The sequence below is a fragment of the Orycteropus afer genome, unplaced genomic scaffold, assembly GCF_000298275.1.
Source record: "Orycteropus afer afer isolate SDZICR_OR568_19922 unplaced genomic scaffold, OryAfe1.0 scaffold00130, whole genome shotgun sequence".
Classification (NCBI taxonomy): domain Eukaryota; kingdom Metazoa; phylum Chordata; class Mammalia; order Tubulidentata; family Orycteropodidae; genus Orycteropus; species Orycteropus afer.
In genome coordinates, this window is record NW_006921717.1 from 5,282,566 (window position 1) to 5,303,367 (window position 20,802).

General features: G+C 53.4%; 2 protein-coding genes across 2 annotated transcripts in view; one reads left to right on the forward strand and one right to left on the reverse strand.

Moving 5' to 3' along the window:
- The window catches only part of MACROD1 (mono-ADP ribosylhydrolase 1), a 179,521-nt gene extending 178,580 nt beyond the window's left edge, over positions 1–941 (forward strand). Inside the window, exons 7-10 of the mRNA XM_007944990.1 lie at positions 71–101; positions 207–280; positions 465–542; positions 843–941. Coding sequence (XP_007943181.1) covers positions 71–101; positions 207–280; positions 465–542; positions 843–941 — 282 coding nt within the window. The remainder of the gene's footprint in view (positions 1–70; positions 102–206; positions 281–464; positions 543–842) is intronic.
- A 1,022-nt stretch (positions 942–1,963) lies between these two features.
- On the reverse strand, positions 1,964–11,917 carry OTUB1 (OTU deubiquitinase, ubiquitin aldehyde binding 1). Its single transcript, XM_007944839.2, has 7 exons — positions 11,860–11,917; positions 10,256–10,317; positions 9,971–10,069; positions 2,939–3,057; positions 2,592–2,676; positions 2,285–2,479; positions 1,964–2,161 (listed from the first exon to the last, which is right to left on the reverse strand). Exons 1-7 carry the CDS (start codon positions 11,915–11,917, stop codon positions 1,964–1,966), a joined length of 816 nt encoding a protein of 271 aa, XP_007943030.1.
- Between the last annotated feature and the right edge of the window lie 8,885 nt (positions 11,918–20,802).

Here is a 20,802-nt window from a genome sequence, read left to right on the forward strand (position 1 = left end):
AGCCCGGGGAGGCGGCGGGCCGGAGCGCGCGGAAGCTCACGATGCGCGCCTCCCCTCTCGCCCCGCCCAGGCGTTCCCGTGCATCTCCACGGGCGTATTCGGTGAGTGGCTCCCGGAGGGGCACAGGGCCGGGCGGGGCGGTGGGCGGGCCGGCGCGGGGGCGCTTCGTGCGGGAAGGAGGCCCGCTCACCCCGCCCGGTCCCCAGGCTACCCCAACGAGGCGGCCGCCGAAGTGGTTCTGTGCGCGCTGCGCGAGTGGCTGGAGCAGCACAAGGACAAGGTGGGGCGGGGCCCAGTCGGGGGCGCGGGACCCCATAGACCCGCCCGCCCGGCGCCGCCCAGGGGCAGGGGGCGGGAGCAGACCCACGAGCCCCTCCCCTGAGGGGTGCAGCAGGAGCGGGGGGCGGGCACAGTGACCGGCCGAGCCGCAGAGGCCCCGCCAGGCTGAGCCGCCCGTCGCGCAGGTGGACCGGCTGGTCATCTGCGTGTTCCTGGAGAAGGACGAGGACATATACCGCCACCGGCTCCCGCACTACTTCCCCGTGGGTACGTATCCTGAGGCCCCGCCCACGGCGCCAGCGCCCTCCCGCCCCCACCCCACCCCCGGGGCGGGACCTCACTGTCCTCTGCCTTCCAGCCTGATGGCACCCGACGCCCACCCACCCTGCCGGGACGGTAAGCGAGGCCTGGCCTGTGCGGCGGCCCACTAACGCCCGCCCACTAACACACCCGCTGCCCACGCTCACCCCCAAGCACCAACGGCTGGGAAGCCAGGGAGGCAGCCTGGGGGACTGCGGGCCGGCACCCCCCGGCTCCCTCTGACCTCCTCGCTGTGCCCGCAGACTCGCCAGGGCCCGCAGGACCCCGTTCCCAGCTCTGAGAAGTCACCGGAGCCTGCAGGCGGGCCACGCCCCCCTGTTCTGGCCTTCAACCCCCAATAAAGACGTTCTGTTGTAGTTCCCGCTATCTGTGCCTGACTGGCTGAGGGGAGGGCCATCCCCAGAGGCGCTGGTTGGGGCCCCTAGTGGGGTACCGTGATTTACAAGGGCTGGCCGGTGGAGGTGCGGGCTGAAGGCAGAGGCAGGCAGCTGCACATCACATTTATTGAGGGCCTGCCCCCAAGGAGCTCACAGCCTGGGGGCCGAGACCCCGCATGTGCTGGGGTGGGCAGAGGAGGGGGAAGCCAAAGGGAGGCAGCGCAGACACACGGTGGCCCAAGCAGAGGGCTGCGAAGCAGGCAAAGGCAGGCGGCTTAGCTTGGGGGGGGGGCGCAGGGTGCAGAGACGAGGACAGAGCACTGGCAAGCCCGGCCCTGACCTGGGCTACCCGCCCTCAGCCAGGCTGGTACCACCTGGGGTACACTGTGGGGCCCACCTCCTCTGCCTGCCCTGAGCCAGGCCCCACCATCATGGAGGCCCTCTCCTCCGGGGACCCACCCAACCATGCAGACCCCAGGAGGAGGCACGAAGCAGGGGTCTAGAGCCAGGACAGCAGGGTGGAGGCAGGACCTGTGTGGGAGCTACTGGGAGCCGCCTCAGCACTGGGTCCCTGGGCAAGTGCCCAAAGGAACTACCAAGAGTCCTGGGGAAGCCCCTGGGCTGTAGCTCAGCTGAGGAACTAGGAGGGATCCCCAAGAAGGCTGGCCCCTCAAAACTGCTCCTGGTAGAGGCAAGGAGGGACCCACCTGGGGGGGGGCAGCAGATACACAGCAGCCAGGCGGGCGGGACACGCACACACGCGGCTCACCACCACCAGCATCCCCTTTAATAAAACGTGGAAGGTGGTATGACAGAAAAAGGGGGGGGAGTGAAATATAACCATTTACAACCACGAAAAAACCTCTGTACATGTCTGGCGCCTGCAGCGGGGAGGGCGGCGGGCAGCAACGGCCAGCGGCCCTATTTGTACAGGATGTCGTAGTGCCCGGCAGTGGGGAAGGCGGCAGGCCGCGACGGCGGCGGCCCTATTTGTACAGGATGTCGTAGTGCCCAGGCCGGTAGAGGAGGAAGACCTTGGGCTCTGAGCCCTCGGGGAACACGTGCGGGTTGGTGGTGCCGCCCTCGCCGCGGTCCATGTACTCCACCTGGATGGCGACGCTGAGGGCCTGGGCCAGTGCGATCACGTGGATGTGGTCACTCTCCTTGCACATGGGCTCCACCTCCTGCGGCAAAGGGCGTCAGGGCCCAGGTCTCAGCGCCCGCCCCCAGACCCCCCCCAGCCCACTGCACGCCCCCCACCCTGCGGCAGGGGAGAGCGCGGGGGTCCGAATCAGGGAGGGCGGCACCTGCTGGCAGAACTCCTTGACAGTCCGCCCACCCTCGATGAAGTGCTCGAAGAACTCGCTCTCGCGCTGCAGGTACCCCGAGGTGAGCAACCGCAGGTACACCACCAGGTAGTCCGAGGTGCTCTGGTCGTTGAAGGAGGCCAGCAAGTCGGCCACGGAAGTCTGCTTCTCCACCTGCTCGATCAGGTCCATGAACTGCCACCGGCGTGGGACAGAGGGCAGGATGAGGAAGGAGATGGGGCAACCCCGCCCGGCCCCGCACCCCCCTGTGCCCCCGCAGAGGCCCCAGCAGGGGCGCCGTGCTCACTGTGTTGTGGAAATCCTCGATTGTGAACTCGGTGAAGCCCTGGGACACCAGGTCCTCTTTGCTCTTGGCAGACACAGCCTTGAACCTGCGGGTGGAAGGGAAACCGAGGCCAGCATGGGCTCTCTGGCCAACTGTGCAGGGGCCCACGGAGGCCAGCCGGGGGGCGAAGGGCACAGCCACCACCGTCTACCCTCAGGCCAGCTGGGCCCTAACCCAGCACAGAACCAGCGCCCCAAGTGGAAACCCTAAGGCAGCATGTACCTCCATCAGCAGGGAGGAGGGGCCCGGGAGCCCTTCTGGGAACCCTCACCCACCTCCTTCGGTGTCCAGGTGCCCACCCGCCTCACCGCTGCAATTCCTTGCTGTCATCCAGCAACGCCTCTAAGTGGGAGAATCCAAAAGCTCGGTAGAAGCAGTTCCCGTCAGGCCTGGTCTTCCGGATGTACGAGTACTTTTTGTGCAGGTCCTGCAGAGAGGCAGCCCATCAACTCCCGGGCCGTCATCGGGGCGACCAAGGGGAACCTCCAGAGGTGTCATGCAGCAGGGGCAACTGAGCGCCAGGCAGCCACGTGCCAGCCTTGGCTCCCAACTCCTGGGCTCACTGACTGGTGATGGGCTCTAGTGGGTCCCCACCCTCTCCGTGTCCCCCTGCCTCACCAGCAGACCCTCTCCTTATCTCTGATCTCCAAAAGTCAGGGCCCCCACCAAACCATCCGGCCCCTTCCTGGAGTACACCTTCCTGCCACCCACCAGAAGCTGGTAATGACCCCCCCCCAAGTCCTACCACATGTGTAGCGTGCCACCACGTGGTTACACAACCCTGCTCAAGGTTGGGACGGCTTCCGCTTCCAGACTGTACTCACCCTCTTCATCTCGTGTGGTCTTGGGATTGAAACAGCCCAGAGGTAAATCTCCCCACCTCAGACCTCAACCCCAATCTCGGCTCACACCCCCAACCGCCTCCTCCACTCCCCCTCAGTACTGGACACCAGGCACCCCGATCTCCCGGAGAACTCTGCTCCTTACAAAGGCTTCTCTCATGAGCATAACTCAGGCCTTTCAGTGTTCAAGCCGCAGCCTCTGCAGTCAATTCTGTCTCCTCCTCACACCTCAGCCAACCCAAATCCTTCTGGCTCCAGCTTTGTATTTAGGATCTGACTACTTCTCAGGACACAACTCTAGCCCTGTTCCCCACCACTGTCGCCTGCACACAGGTCTCCCTGTGTCTCCTGGTCCCCTGCAGTCTGCTCCCAACAGAGGAACCTGCTGGCAGCTCTGCCTCACTCCGCACCTCACCAGCCATTACCTCCCACCTCTCCTCCCCCGTCGGCGCCAGCCCCACCACCTCCCTGCTGCTCTTCAGGCCACTCTGCTCTCCGATGGCAAGGCCTGTTCGTGACACACGCCAGCTTCTCAGGGAGATTCCAGAGCCCACTGTGTAAAACCGCACCCGTGCCCACGCGCCCCAGCTCCTCGCTCTTCCTCGTCTCCGTGGCACGTGCCACCTTCCCGCAGACATGTGTTTGAGTTCTGTCTGCTACCTGTCAGTCTTTCCACTATGCAATGAGAGCCTCACAAGCACAGGCAGGTCTTAGTCTGAGGCATCCCCTGGGCTCCAGTCCCTACAACACTGCACGGACCACAGCACGTGCTCAGTATGTGCGAACGTCATCACACAATCAGTACAGAGCCTGGATCACTGCTGCTACGCTGTGGGCTGCCTTAGAGTCAACGTAACAGAACAGGATCCAATGCTGCCTGGTCTTGGGCAATCTTCACGATCGATGTGAAACATGAGCTCACTTTCCACTGTACTGGACACGCAGTCCCTGGCGGGCAGTTAAGATGCTTGGCTGTTAACCAAAAAGAGGTGCTGGGCAGAAAGGCACCTCTGTCACCTAGCGCTGCTGTAACACAAATACCATGTTTGTAAACAGAAATCATGGCCTAGCCAAGTTGACACATATTTTCGGGGGACATAATTCAATCCATGACATTCCAACTCTTTGGCCCCTTCAAAACTCATGTCCTTGCCGCATTCACCCCTTCCTATCATCCCAAAAGTCTCCAAGTCCAAAATCTCCTTCTGTTCTGGCTGGAAATTTGAACATCTGCTTCTATAAGCAAAGTCCAGTCCAGAGCAGGCCATCAAACCACGGTGGTTTACGCCAGCTCACAAGGCCAAACGTTTTTCTCTTCATTCGGTCGAGTTCTGGTCAGCTCAGCCCTTGTCCCTGTGAGACAGGTCAGTGGGTACCAGCCGTAGGCTCGGCCGTTCACACCTCCTCAGCACTTCCAATCGGCCAGACCTTTCTCTTGCATCCCTAGCCTCCGTGGTCTAGTCAACAGGTGCCAGCAGAACGCGTCCAAACTCAGCCTGGATCTTCATTGTTGCAGCTTCTCCACTTCCACTCATCAAGTAGACCCAGGTGGTCACAGGTGAGTACACCAGTTACTGGCAGGTTCCCTTAACTTCCGGTCCTCGAAGGGAACTCTTTGGATTAGGACCGACTTCTCCTGCCTTGATGCATCCGAGGGAAAACCTCTTGCTCAAAATTCTTCTTTATCTGTGAACCTGTGAAGTCTAGAGTAGAAGTTGTCTGTTTCCAGAGCACAGTGGTGCTACCAAGTATAACTGTTGGTAGACATTTCCACTACAAATGGGAGACGCTGAAGGAAAGAAGGGATGGTGGGCACCAAGTAGGTCCAAACCCAGCCCAATTCAGCCCATCGAGGCAACGGCCCTGCCTCCAGACACTGGGTGTCGGCCACGCTTTCTGGATTCTGGGTAGAAGCCCTTTGGTCCTGGGCTTCAGCTCCAACTTCCAGGCCCACTGGGACGGCAACTCTGCTCCCTAGGCTTTGGGCAGCCCCATTCTCCTAGGCCAATTGAGTGGGAATCCCACGCCCTCGCCTTGGCAGGCCTGTTCTTCTGCCCCCCTCAGCTTTAGGCAGTGATCTGACCCCATTACCCTGGCACTCCACAGGCCTTGACATCAGAGAGCAGAGCAGGCCCACACTCTGGAACAAAGTTGGTGCAGATCTTTGAAACCCAGGAGGGTGTGGAACAAAGTGTGCAGATCTTTGAAACCTAGGAGGCTGAGGCCCCGCCCTTTGAGACCCCAGAGCCTGGGACCCGAGCATTTGAGCTGTTTCTCTGCTCCTTGTTTCCTCAGCTTCTGCGTCCTGGTCTCTCAGCTTCTCAGGCCTCTGAGGCCAGCCTGGCTTCGGCCCTGCTCTGGCAAGTGTTACAGAGCACTCTGCCTCTACCAGTAAGTGCCTGGAGGCGCCTGACTCCCCCAGGAACCCTCTTGCCTAAAGACAGCCACTCTCCGCTCCCTGGCTCGGCTCCCACCCTGCCTCCCGCCAGTCTCCTGGTCTGCTCCTGGCCATCCGCAGCGTCTCCAGTGTTACGACTCCTCTCACGTCCTTCTGAGCCCTCACCAGGATTGCTGCCTTTGACGTCATAATTCCACCAACTGTCTCTTCCAGAACATATAGGCTTTTACTATTAAACTGTAAAAACTCGCTGCCGTTGAGTCGATTCAACTCATAGCAACCCCTCCTTGGGTTTCCAAGGCGGTATCTCTATGGAAGTAGATTGCCCAGGCTTCCTTCAGAGGAGTGGCTGATGGGTTTGAACTGCAAGCCTCCTGGTTAGCAGTCAAATGCCTCAGGCACTATTACGTACCTTAAAACTCTTCCAGCCTCCATTTGCCTTTACCATTACCATATCCATTACCCAAATTCCAAAACTGCTCCATTTTAATATCTGTTAGAGCAGCACCCTACTCCTGGTCCCTGATTCTTAGTTATCTAATTTTGCTATAACAGAAATACCACAAGTGGATGGCTTTAAATTTACTCTCTCACAGTTTGGGAAGCTGAAGTCCCAATTCAGGGTGCTAGCTCTAGGGGATAGCTTTGTCTATCAGCTCTAGAGGAAGGTCCCTGTCTCCTTTCAACATGTGTGGAGCTAGTGTTTCTCAGAGCTCTCCACATGTCTTGGCATAAATCTTCCTTTGTGTCTAGGAGGTTCTCAGCATGAGGAAACCAGATCCAAGGGATACACTCTGCTCCCAACTCTTTTTTCTTAGTGGTGTCAGGCCCCTCTCTGCTCACTTCTCTCTCCTTTTATCTCTTATAAAAGGTGTGACTCAAGCAAGGGCATGACTTCACAGTAAGGCAGTGAAGGGAGGTGATTTAAGGAAGGCAATACTTAAAGGGTGACTCAAAATGCACTCCACCCTAACCCTGCCTTATAGGATTTACAATATAGGATGACTGCAGTGTTACATCACTGCCAACTTACATCATGATGTTGTTGTTGTTGTTGTTGTTTGCCGTCGAGTCGGCCCCGACTCATAGCGACCCCTCCTTGGGTTTCCGAGGCAGTATCACTACGGAAGTAGGATTGCCCAACCTTCCTTCCGAGGAGTGGCTGGTGGGCTTGAACCGCCAGCCTTCTGGTGAGCAGTCAAGTGCCTTAGGCACTATGCTACCAGAGCTCCTCATGATATAACTGCTAAACCACTGAGAATCATGGCTCAGCCAAGTCCGTGCACGTTTTCAGGGGGCACAACCTAACCCATGAGAACCAGCTTCTGAAAAATCAGCCGCTGAAAACCTGGAGCAGAGTTCTGCACTAATACACATGGGGCTGCCACGAGGCAGAAGCAATTCAACGACAACAATATTCTGGTGTGATCCACCGGATTTTCACTGGTTAATTAGCAGAAGTAGACCACCAAGCCTTTCTTCCTGGTTTGTCTTAGCCTGAAGCGCTACCGAAACCTGTCGCCCACAAGTGATCTTACTGATGTTTGAGATACCGGTGGCATAGCTTCCAGCATCACACCAAACTCAAAACCAAACTCCCTGACATCAAGTCGACTGCACTCATAGCGACCCCTTCTTGGGTTTCCAAGGCAGTAAATCTTTACAGAAGTAGATCGCCCAGTCTTCCTTCCGAGGAGTGGCTGGGGGGTTTGAACCACCAGCCTTCTCATTAGCAATCAAATGCCTTAGGCACTGCCCCACCAGAGCTCCCAACATCATAGCAACATGCAAACCTTCAGACAGGTGATGTGTTGAGGCTACAATCCCTCTGAGCACTTAGTCTGTGACAAGCACTTCACTAAGGGCTAAGATCCATCTCACCGACTTCTGTCATGCTGTCAGAAGAGCCCATTTCCTGGAGAAAGGTATCATGCTTGGAAGAGTGGAGGGTCAGAGAAGAAAAGGAAGACCCTCAACGAGATGGACTGCAGAGTGGCAGCAAGGATTTTGAGGGTGGCACAGGACTGGGCAGTGTTTTGTTCCATTGTACACAGGGTTGCTACGAGTCAGAGCTGGCTCGATGGCACCTAACAACACTACCATCCGTTACCTGGTTTCATCCTCACAGGAGATCGTTTTACAGATGAGGAAAGTCTGTGCCCCGACCACTGGGCTCTGCAGACTGGGCTGAGGTTCTCTGTCTCTGCTCCAAGGAGACACGGTGGGCTCGGGCACAGCACACAGAGGGGGTGTGTCAGGGCCCAGAGGCAGATTTCTGGCACAGACAGTAATGGATATTCAGACATCTGCTGAATGAACTGATGGGAAAAACCAGTGGCTCATCCTTTAGGATTTTAACAGGACAGTCTAGTGTAGCAGGGAGGTCTTCAAACAGGGGCCTTGTTCCACTCACCTGCCAAGGGGGCGGAGAGGGAAGCCACCACTGACTAAGCCCTGGCTGCGTGCTGGCACTGAACACCTGACCACCATCATCTTAATTCCCACAGGAGCCCTGTGAGGCAGAAGGCACTGCACCCAGAGAGAGAAAACAACAGAGGCCCTAACGAGTTCAGTGCCTGGGATCACACAGCTGGTGGTGGTGAAGCCAGGACTCAACCCAGGTCTGTCAGGTGCCAGAGTCAGTGTCTTCATCTCCCTACAGGTTTCCCAGGTAAGTCACAAACATCTCAGCAAGGCCAAAGGCCACGCACGGCTGGACCCAGCCTGCAGGTGTGTTGTTAACCCACAAACCATTTCACATTTGAATTAGCTGTCAACTATGAGAAGCCAATGGAGGAAATCCTCCACGAAGTGGACTGACACCACAGCCACAATAATGAACTCAAACACACCGAACAGTCACGGAGAGCTGTGGGCCTGGGCAGCGCCAAGTTCTGTCAGACTCGGGGTCACCATGAGTCAGCGCCGACTCCACGGCAACTAACAACCACATCAGAAGCCAGGAGACTGTACCTCAGTCAGCATTTCTAGCAACAACGGAGTGGCAGGTGTGGCCACACTCATTTTCCCAAGGGCCTCCACTCCCTGCTCGCTGGCTGAAACTGAGGCCCTGCTGCCCTTGTTATTTCCCACGGGATGTCCTGGCCATCTTTAGTCACCTGGGTTACCTGCCTGCCCCTGAAATGGATGACCTCAAAGTTCCCTTTCTAGGTGGAATGTTCTAGGCACTTCTGACTTGGGGAGGTGGAGGGTGGGATGAGGAACATTTACCAGCCCCCACTCTGTGCCTATTACCCATCATCATTCAAACCTTCCCGCCTCACTAGTGAAGACCCTGTGAGGTTAAGTGACTCCTGCAGTCTGCGAGTCACACAGCAGGCCTTGCAGAAAGGTCTGAAGGCCTCTTTTCCCAGCAGCTGCCTGCCTTCCCGTAAGGACCCAGGAGGCAGTCTGTGGGACATGGCTCTGCCGCAACCCCAGCCTGGAGAGCCCACGTGAGCACTCAGTGCCCCCCAGCTCTGAGCCAGGCCTCACGCAGGCATCGTCCCCCTTTACCTCATAACCACCCTATGCTATGGGCTGTCGTCAGGAGCCAGCAAGTTGCCCTTCGACTCGTGGGGACCCCGTGACACAATGGAGCAGAAAGGGCCTGGGCCTGCGCCACCCCAATCCCCACCAGGCGCCGTGGGCCAGACTGCTGCCACCCATGGGGCTTCCATGGCTCCTTTTAGAGGCAGGTCACCAGGCTGCCTTCTTGGTCCTCCTTAATCTGGAAGCTCTGCTGAAACCTGTTGAGCATCGTAGCTACAAAGCCTCCAATGACAGACGGGTGGTGGCTGCCTAAGGTGCACTGGCCGGGAATTAAACCAGGTCTCCCCCCATGGAAGGTGACAACGCTACTGAACCACCAACGTTCCCCCACAGGTGCCTTCATTACCCGTTTTACAGAAACGGTGAAGGGCTTGCCAAGGATACAGCTGCTAAGTGGCAGAGTCAAGATGTGAACCGGGTCCTTCTGACGCCAGAGCCAGCACAAAAAGCCAGCTGCTGGCACACTCCCCACCACTGGACCCTATGGGGGCAGACACCGTCCCACCTTCAGCCCAGGACTCTTCCTGCCCCTCTGGCCAAGTCCCCACCTTGATCTTCTGTTGATAGATGCTGTCATCCTCAGCATACTCCTTGTACAGGACCGAGAGCTCCAGCCGCTCCGAGACCAGAGGGTTCTGCACTGCAATCTGCAGGGGGCGGGAGAACCATCACGTTCTGCCAGGCAGACCTGGTGACCCACACCTGATAGCCAGGCCACCTAGAGGAAGGGCACCCAGTACCCAGCACAGCCCGGGGGGGGAGAGGGCCGAGGCCTCGGGCCAGCCTACGCAGCTCCACAGGGCAGCCCCGGGCACTGCCCCCCAGCCCCTCACCTCCTGCTGAATACGGTCCTGCTGAGCCATGATGGCTTCATCGTAGGCCAGACAGTTGACACCTGGAAAAAGGCACAAGCTGAGGATTAGAGGGCTCCCAGCCACTGCCACTCCAGCCAGGTGGGCCGGGACACGAGCAGCGCGGGGCAGAAGGACTTGGGAGTCTGGAAGCATGCGTCTTATACCCAGCTCCACCCCGACTATGTGATCTTGACCAAGTCACTTCCCCTTCTGCACCTGTTTCTTCGCTTTTCAAAGGAGTGGGTAGAGCTGATTACCCCTAAGATTCACAACTCCAGCTCTAATACGCCCTCCCTCCCCTCTTTCCAGCATCACTTCCCAGAAGCCTCCAGGCTGCTCTGAGGCCAGGCGGGTCCCTCGGGGAAAGTAAGGAAAATGAGGCAGCAGAGTCGTGAGTTGGATGAGACCATCCTGTGAGCCTGCCCGTTCCAATCACACCCTTCACCCTCCTGCAGTCCTGTTGTTAACGTTGCCCGTTTTGCAAATGACTACGGTGGAGAGGTGAAGTAATCAGGTCAAGGTCACAGCTAGTTGGTCAAACTCAGTTTTGTCTCATTCTTGTCTCAACTCTTCCCCACAAGGCCTCTCCTCTGCTCCCTCAGTTCCTCATCTGTAAAATGGGGCTAATCTCACCATCTTCCTGCAATCACTGAAATGTCAGGAGTAAGGGGACTAAGGCACACATGCTTCAATGCTGCAGACTCACTAGGGTCCAGCCTTGGGTGAGGAGCCAGGAGACCTCAAATCTGGTCTTGGTGCTTTCTTATGGCAGGAGATGGGAACCAAACCTCTTCCTAGGGGCCTGGGTTTCCGTGTCAGTGCCCCGGGTGTGCCCGTAAATGTGCATGTGTCCGTGTGTGTGCTGGGAACAACCAGGAAGGGTCCTTTTCGGCCTGAGCATCCCGGATTCTCGGACCATCCGGTACCCAGCCCTGCAGCAAGGCTGTCCCTCCCACCAAAGTGGCCTACTCAGTCCCCAGGGCCCAGCTCGTAGGTGGGAAAGGGCAGGGTGGGCGCTGTAAACCGCCGCCCGCACAATCGGGGCCGTGTGCGGAAGGTCTACCTCCCTAGAGGTCGGAGAAAACGGAACCTGGGACAGCCAGGGTAGGCTGCAGCCCTCAGCCACCCAAGTCCGCTCACCAGCCCGAATGGCCCGCCGGCCCTTTGTGCGCCGCAGCCCCGCTCACCCCGGCGGAACTCGACGGCCTCCGGCCACGGACTGCCTCCGGGGGCTGCGGCCGGCCTAGGCCTCAGCCCTCGGGCTCGGACAGGGACGCGCGGGCTCGGCCCCCGGGCCCGGGGCCGAGGGGCGGGGCGGAGGCGGGGCGGGCCAGGCCCCGCCCCGGGCGCGAAAGGAAGGGCCCAGGCCTCCGCCCGCCCGGCCGGGGGTCGCGGCGGCGGCTCCTTCCATTGTAAGGGGGAGGGGAGGGAGAAGGAGGGGAGGGTGGCGGAGGCGGAGGCAGGGGCCGCCTGCGCGCCTCGCGCCGACGGCCGGCGGCCCAGCCTCCTCAAGCTCCTCACGGCCGGCCGGCCCGGCATCAGCCCCTCCAGCCCTGGCCAAACATCCCTCCTCGGGTCAGTACCTTCGGAGTCGCTACCCAGCGGCTCCTGCTTCTGCTGCTGAGGTTCCTCCGCCGCCATCTTTAAACAGCGCCGCACAATTAACCGCTTCCGGGTTACCAGCTGCCCTCCTCCCGGAAGTGAGCCCCTCCTCGTGGCCCCTCCTTGGCAACGCCCCTAGCAACGGGGTACCCTCCAGGGTGATGAAGTGGTTCTCGGGTTGTGTGTGGCAGCCCTAGGCTTGCAAGCCCGGGCTCTGTGAACGGAATGCGGCCGCCTGCCTACACCTCCACCCCTCACTCTTGCTTGGCTCCATCTTTCCCAGCCTCCCAAAGTCCCCGGGGGTGCTAAGAGCCTCCTGGAGCCAATGGAGTTTGAAACGCGGCCTGTGTTGGGATAAGTAAAACCAAAAAAAACCCAAACCCACTGCCATTGGGTCCATTCCGCCTCGTCGCAAACCCATAGGAAAGAGCATAACTACCCCCACAGGGTTTCCAAGGGAAGCAGACTGCCTCATCTTTCTCCTCCAGGGGGGTGGTGGGTTCCAGCTGCCGATCTGTTCGGTTGGCAGATGAGTGCTTTAGCCTCTGCGCCACCGGGGCTCCTTTGAGGGGTAAGTAGGGAGATGAAATAGCGGAAGGCAACATTCCTTCTGCGGATCCTCGATTGTAGCCGAAGTGAAGAGCACCTGGCCCGGGAGTCAGGAGATGCAGCCAACATGGGAATGGCCCTGAGTCCTGGGACTCCGCTGTGGGCCTGCCCCTCTCCACTGGGCCCTGCGTTCTGGTTCTGAGACAGCTTTTGTGCCCTGCATCCCGAAGATACATTTCCCTTGGTGCAGAACAAAGCCTCAGGACCTAATTTAGGGCTCCTTGACTTTCTGGTTATGAAAAAAAAAAAAAACAGGGTCTTTTTACAAGCAAATAATTGATAGAAATGGCCAACAGGTTAGTGGCTGCCAGGAGTTAAGGAGGGGGTGGAGGTAGGAAAGTGAGGGTGGCTGTTAAAAGGAAATGAGGGACCCCTGTGGAGATGGAATGATAGATCAGCATCAGTATCCTGGCATATCCTGTATTGTATAGTTTTATAAGATGTTACCAGTGGTAGACTTAATTATCTCAAAAAATTAAAAGTATAATTGGGGGGGGGAGGCAAGGTGCTAAGAAGCTGTTATTCAGAGTTTATAGTCTGGGGCTCTGGTTCCTAACGTTTCAGTACCTAAAAGCCCTTTTGGGAGCTCTGGTGGTGTAGTGCATAAGGCGCTTGACTGCTAACCAGAAGGCTGGCTGTTCAAACCCACCAGCCACTCCTCAGAAGGAAGGTTGGGCAATCTACTTTCCTAGTGATACTGCCTGGGAAACCCCAGGAGGGGTCGTTATGAGTCGGGTCCGCCTCGAGGGTAGTAGGAAAGAGCCCTTTTAATGAGGTTTTTTTTTTTTTTTTTTAACACTCCAAGAGTCTGTGCCCAATTCCCAATCAGATCTTCAATTTATAAAAATAAATGGTGGGCTCCCCAGGCACGCAGCCCACCACAGCCACCTCCCAGTGTGCTACAAATGCCGGATCTGTGTCCCACAATGTTTAAAATGACTTTGATTACATCACTGGGCCTGCAGGGTTGCTTACAAACTCAGGGAAGCAAGGGATCCCCCCTGCCTTGAAGTTCTCTAGTGTCACTATAACAGAAATACCACAAGGGGATGGCTTTAACAAACAGGAATTTACTCTCTTACAATTTAGAAGTATAAATTCAGAGTGCCAGCTCCAGGAGCTTGGGTGAAGGCTTCTCGACCTTGGGATTCAGCCCTGCCTCCTGTTCCAGGCCCACCGGAGCTGGAGGCATCTCCCAGCTCAGGCATCTGCAGGCTGCAGAGGAGACGAACCAAGGCCGGCAGGGAAAACGGCACAGTCCCAAGGTCAACAGGCAACACAGCACACACAGGAAGTGGAGATGAAGATTCAAATAGAATCCAAAATGTGCCCAAAAGCTAGAGACCGTCCTCAAAGCTTCCTCTCATATACTGGAAGCAGGCCACACCCTGCAGGTAACTAATTAGCTGCTCACAGCAGATTCCTCCATGGAGGTGATTACACCACATCCAATCCCATCATGGGGAATAACTGCATCCAACTGCTCCGAGTCACGCCCAGCTAAGTCGATGCACAACCTTACACCCTATTTGGACCTTATGCCTATCAAACTGTTCATTCTTTCTCCCTATTTTAATAGTGGAATCTGGCACTGCCAATCAGACCTGCAGATCAGCAGGAGGAAATTCGAATTATCAACGGGCAGAGACAAAACAAGACAAAATGTGACAAAAACACGGCTTGTATTTGGCTTTTTTTAATCTTCACAATAGCTATAAGCCACTCCCCGGCACCCCTTGCCTTGGCTAGGGGGTCCCCACAGCAGGCTGGGGTTGAGACTAGAGGTCAGGACAGGGAACAAAGCTGCTCTGGAGTGGAAGGAATCCCAGTGAGGCTCAGGGCTGGAACATGGCTGGGTGGCCAACACCACGTCAATGCCACCCCAAAATCCAAGGGCCTGGGGCTTGAACACACCCACATCCTCACTGTGCAAAGGGCCTGCAAACGAGGGTCCTGTCAAAGAAAACCTCATACTCTGTTAAGAATGAAAGAAAAGGAGTTTTATTGAAAATTCATACAGCTCCAGCTGGGCAGCTCCAAGTAAAACTGCAAAGCACTCCATCATCCTTCAAAGAGAGAGCAAAACAAACCCAAACTCACTGCCATCGAGTCAGTTCTGACTCATAGCGACCCCCACTGGGTTTCTGAAGCTGGGAATCTTTCAGAAGCAGATCACCCCATCTTCCTTCTGCAGAGAAGCAAGGGGGTTCGAACCGTTGACCTGGTTAGCTGTCAGATGCTTTATCCACTGTGCCACCAGAGCTCCTTCAAGGGGAGAGAGGGGTCTATATACACAGATAACAAAGGAAAGTAGGCGATTAGTGACTGGATGTAGATAAGATCAGCTTTAGCTTGAAGTACTTAGAAATGAAAGGTCCACAACCTGGCCAAGAAGGAGCAAGTTATCACCTAGGTGAGTAACATCAGCTGGTTTAATTATCCATTATTGTAGCTGATTACACACAATTGTAGTCATGAATATACTTTTTCTGGGAACATGTTGATTACATCTTGACTCATTCTTCCCAGATGGTTTACACCCTAATATTTTGTTTCCTGGAAGTGCATGTTGGCCTCATCATTCTTACACCTGACATGAGTGCTTCCAGATTGAAACTTTTCTGCTTGCATTTCTCTCTTTTGATCAAGATTCCACTAGGGGGCGCTGATCGCCCACCAAAACCTAAAAACCAAACTCACTGCCATTGAGTTGGATCCCACTCATAGCGACCCCTCCTTTTTTTCTGCAAAGACTTTGTTTTCTTAAGGAACTTTGCTTAATAAAAATTATCTGTTCACCTTAGCCACCTAATAGGCCTCATCTACAGGGTGAGTAGGTTTTACAGGGAACATCTTAATGGACAAGACCACATTCTGAGGAATATTTTTTAGCCAGAACACAATGACAGAGGTCAAGGTGAAACATACTGAAGGAGACAAAATGGAGGTGACTAAACAATACCGGCGGTGAAAGCCTGTGAAGTCAACATGGCTTTATGTGAAGGATCAAATGGTATAGAAACAGAGCATTCCATGAATAAAATGTACTGAATTAAATCCAAACAGCATTTTATAATTGTAATAAATGTACTGAACTAAAGCCAAAAAGCATTTTATAATTATAATAACAGAAATGAGGAATAGACTAAAAAATAGAGTGGCAATGTTTGTCACTATCCACCCCAAAAGGAAACCCAATTACTTATGTTTTCAGTTAAGGAAGGAACAGGATTGTTAAGGTGAGATATTGCACATTACATATGATTACAGAGTGTCATATTGTGACTATTGTCAGGGATGTAGACACAGCAATACAGTTTTATCATGGCACAGGTACCCCCTAGAGCTGCAGTGAGAATGTCAAGGGCCACTCCGTTTTGGAGAACTACCTTTGTCATAATTGTGTTTTTGGTATTGATCTCTTGAAGTCCCTGTTGTTGTTGTTGTTGTGTGCCTTCAAGTCGGCTCTGACTCATAGCGACCCCTCCTTGGGTTGCCGAGGCAGTATCACTACAGAAGTAAATTGCCCAACCTTCCTTCCGAGGAGTGGCTGATGTGTTTGAACCGCCAGCCTTCTGGTTAGCAGTCAAGTGCCTTAGGCACTATGCTACCAGAGCTCCTCTTGAAGTCCCTAGGCACTGTCATTTAGGGCAGTTTGTACATATTTGGTTAATATTTCCACATGTTCCATAACATCTTCAAGTCCTACCTGAGATGCAAATACTGCTGCTAAATAATCAAGTCAATTAAATGTTGATTGATACCATTGAGCTTTGGATATAGGTACTGTGACAATGACAAGGGGGTGGTGTCTGATCTCCTCTAAGTTTACAAAGGGAGAAAGAATCATTTGCATCAGTAGCCCAAAGCTGATTCCTGTCAGGTGGAGGTTGGACATGCCTCCACCCTCCAACCCATTTTTTTTTTTTTTTCCTAACCAATTCTGACACCAACCATCACTCCTACAGCACCTTCTGCTTCTCTGCTGGGTTCAATCATTCATTGCAATGGACACACAGAACTCACAGACAATACTCACAATTATGGGATTTATTAGGAAGTAACATTACAGTTCAGGATTAGAAATGACTCAAGATACAGTTCTTTGATTGGCACAGCCTCTTCTCAGCAGTGCCAGCAGGCATGCCTCACTCTGACCCTTGGTCCCACAGCCCCTTGGCTTGTGCCCTGCTCAAGCAAGTGTTACACACAACCCCTTGGCTTGTGCCCTGCTCAAGTAAGTGTCACAGAGCTCTTGTATCTCTGCTGATAGGTGCTCAGACAGGAACCCCATTCTGCCAACAAGCCTCCTGCCTGAAGGCACTCAGCTGTCTCACTGCACGGGCTGGGAAACCCACTGTACTGCCTCCTGTCGTCTTGTTGCCATCTCTTGGTTTGCTCCTCTGCCTCCCCTGTTTCTCTGCCTCCACTTCCTGCTGTCTCTCACCGTCTCTCCAGTGTGACAGCTCTCGGTCTCCTGGATCTCAGGAGTTTCCCAGCGCAGGCATTCAAAGGACAAACTCTGCTCTCATCCCTTTTTCCTGGTGGCATTCAGGTTCCCTTTTTCCACCTCAGGATGGCTCATTTTAAGCCTAGCAGGATGGCAAAATTGACCAATCCCCACGTTAAGGTTCCATATACCTTATTTGCATAGTCCCACCACTATGTGGTTGCCACGCACCTTATTTTAGCAAGTGATCCAACCCCCTTGGCAGACCATAAGCACCTCACATTTGCACAGTACCACCCAGTCATGTGGTGGCATTAACAAAGACCATGGCTAGAAAGGCCATACCAAGCAATTCACTGCACTGCAGGTTCATTAGCTGATTAAGGCAATTCAGTTAAACTATGTCCTTGAGTCCAGCTGAGGCCCAGAGTGCATCTTCCAATCCAGCCTGGTGAGAGCCAAGGTCAATGATTGGTTCCCATAGCCAAGTGCGCCATTAGGGGCTACCCAACAGATGCCTGAGTGTCATAGCCAGTTAGTGGTGAACCAGTCGGTAGCTTGTAAGGTTATACCGGATGCACATTCAGGCAGTAGAAGCCATCCCATAGGTCTGCTGATGGATGGGTTATTCATATGGGTGTGGTTATACTGTTTTCAGCAAAGAGTAATAACCTGTCTTAGCCTCTCCACTTGAGGAGTTAACCAGAGATTCTGTTCCACAATTGTTTGTATGGTCCTACAATACAAAGAGCACTATTTGTGAGTCTGGAAGATTCTTTAGCTAGTTCTTCTCGAGAGACTTTATTTAGTCAAGTAAGGGTTGTGTTAAGACTAAAGGTTAAGCCATGGCCAAGTTTTGTTCAGATCTGGAAAGAGGTGATTTATTAATGGAAAATCCAGTATCAGTGATTTCTTGTTGTTTTGGTTACCTCTGTGCTGCTCTAACAGAAAATACCACAAATGGGATGGCTTTAACAAATAGGAATTTATTCTTACAGTTTTTGGAAGCTAGAAGTCTTAGTTCAAAGTGCCAGGCTCTAGGGGCAGGGTGAAAGCCTTTCAACCTTGGGCTTCTACTGCCTCTTGCTCCCGGGCCCACTAAAGCTAGAGGCTTTTCTTCACTCAGGTAGCAGCTGGCTGCTGAGGCTGGCAAACACAAAGTCAACAAGTGAAAAGTCACAGTCTCGATATTACCAAACAACATGGCAGGCCACTAATTCAGGTTCAGAAAAAGTCCCAGGATCGGCAGGGTACAGCAGGCTGTAGAACGATGACTTGGCCGCATGCAGGTTTCACGCATGCCGTAAGCTGGAGGCCTTCCTCAAAGCTGCTGCCTATGTGCTGGAACCAGACCACGTCCCTAAAGCGGCTACTCAGCTGCTCCAGTAGATTCCACCATGGAGTTGGCTGCCAATCTCCCCATGGGGATAACTGCATCCCACGGCCCAGCCACTCACCAGGCCCAGCCAGCTTGACAACAACCTTGACCACCACACCTGTGATAATAAACTGTGTCTCCACTGCTCTTGTAACCATAGATCAAGACCAACGCAATCAGATCCCTGTAAGTGGAGAGAAGCATCAGGGAAGGCTAGGCTAACATGAGGTTAGGGCACATGTCCAACAATTAAACCTGTTATAATGGTGAGCATGAGAGCTCTGGTGGCATAGTGTTTAACATAGTCAGCTCCTAACCAAAACGTTAGCGGTTTGAACCCACCAGCTGCTCCACAGGAGAAAGATGAGGCGGTCTGCTTCCATAAAGATTTACAGCCTTTGAAACCTTACAGAGTGTTTCTACTCTGCCCGAAAGGGTCACTGTCTAGGGTCACTAGGAGTCAGAATTGACTCGATGGCAGTGGGAATGGTGAGCACAAGCAGTAGGCCCATCTAGGAAAACACTGGTAGAGACATAGCTATAGCAAAGGCAAAAAGAAAAAAGTTAGATAAAGAAGTGTTCATTTACCTCAAGTAGACACACGCCCTAGAGAGAACAATCATGGGAGAAGGAAGGGCTGCTTATGCACAGGGAGATAGCTCAGGGTGCAGAAGAGTATGAAGGGATGGACGGACACTGGGAGGAGGTAACTATGGGGAGGAAGTGGGAGGGGAGCTGCTGCATTGTAAATTTTGGTCAATGACATGACACAAAGTATATGTGAACTGCTGTATGAAAAGTGAATTTACTCTGTAAATCTTCACCCAAATCCTAATAAAATAATAATAATAATAAAAAAGAAGTGCACTTCATTTGGTTACCAGAGGTGGGAGCGGAGGGGAGGGAACACAGGGAAAAAAAAAAAAAAATGCATTGACCCGTGTCACTTTGAACTCGGACTTAAAGCCTCCAAACTGTAAGAGAATAAACTCCTGTTTGCTAAGCCATCCCATTGGTGGTATATTCCTGTCTGAGAGGCACTAGGGAACCAGAACAGTATACTTACACACATTTGATGGTGGAAGCTGAATGAAATGTAGCTGTCATGTAAGTATAAGCCAGAAAAGTAAAGGGTATTGTCCAGGTAGGACTTTAAGATGTTTGCTGGGATTGTGGTGACGGCAAATAGGACAAAGGGCGGCAATACATTTGGCAGCCTGGGAAATTTCCCCCACTGATAATTCCTAAAGGTTTTAATTATTTTATCTTGTCCCACGTGGGAACCTTCACATAAGGTTCACATTATAGGAACAGGCAGGAAATTGTGTAAAACAATAATTGAGTGGCAGGATCTTAGTAACGGCCTTTTACCATGCCTTAATCTCATCTGCTTGGACTAACTGTTGGTGTTTTGAAAGGTTTTCTTAGGTTAATGTATGAAGGTTGGAGTTATCAATAGACAAATTTGAGGAGCCCTTTATCGTAAGTACAGAAAAAAACTTAAGAGGTAGCTTGTTTTGCTGTCAGTAAGATTATTTCCTCTAATTTCTTCAGTTTGGGGTACTCCTTTTGGTTAGTAAGCTTGTATTTTTATCACAATAATTTCAGAGGGGAGGAACATCTAGACGGTCTGATACTAAAACTTTTATTTTTTTATGGCATTTCCAGAAGAAGTTAAAAATTCTTTTTGTTTCTATAACATGTGAAAATTATGTACAACTCCAAAACAATATCTGCTATCCATAGAAATATTAACAGATTTTCCTGAAGGGGTTCGACCAGCTCTGATGAGTGCAATTAATTCAGCTTGTTGGGCTGCAGTGGCTTCAGGGAAGAAGCCTGACTTTAGTAGAACTTCAGTAGAAGTCATACCAGCATATCCAGCTTGAGAGTGAGGACTAGTTGGGTTAGGTTTTAAATAGGGACCATCCACAAATAAAACTAAATCAGGATTAGTTAAAAAGATCTTTTTTAAATCTTTCTAAGAGGTTAAAACTAGCTCAGTCAGGTCTAAATAATCATGTATAGGACAGTAGTTTTTATTAAGGCACAAGAGTAGCTGTATTTAAACAGGTCACAGACTGCAGTCTAATATTCACAGTGACCCCTCCTGGGGTTTCAGAGCCAGTATCTCTATGGAAGTAGATTGCCCAACCTTCCTTCCGAGGAGTGACTGCTGGTGGGTTTGAACCGCCAGCCTTATGGATAGCAGTCAAGTGCCTTAGGCACTACGCTACCAGAGCTCATATATATATATGTGTGTGTGTGTGTATAATATATATATATATGTTGTTGTTGTTGTTGTTATTTCCTGTCAAGTCGGCCCCGACTCATAGCGACCCCTCCTTGGGTTTCCGAGGCAGTATCACTACGGAAGTAGGATTGCCCAGCCTTCCTTCTGAGGAGTGGCTGGTGGGTTTGAACCGCCAGCCTTCTGGTTAGCAGTCAAATGCCTTAGGCACTATGCTACCAGAGCTCCTATAATAT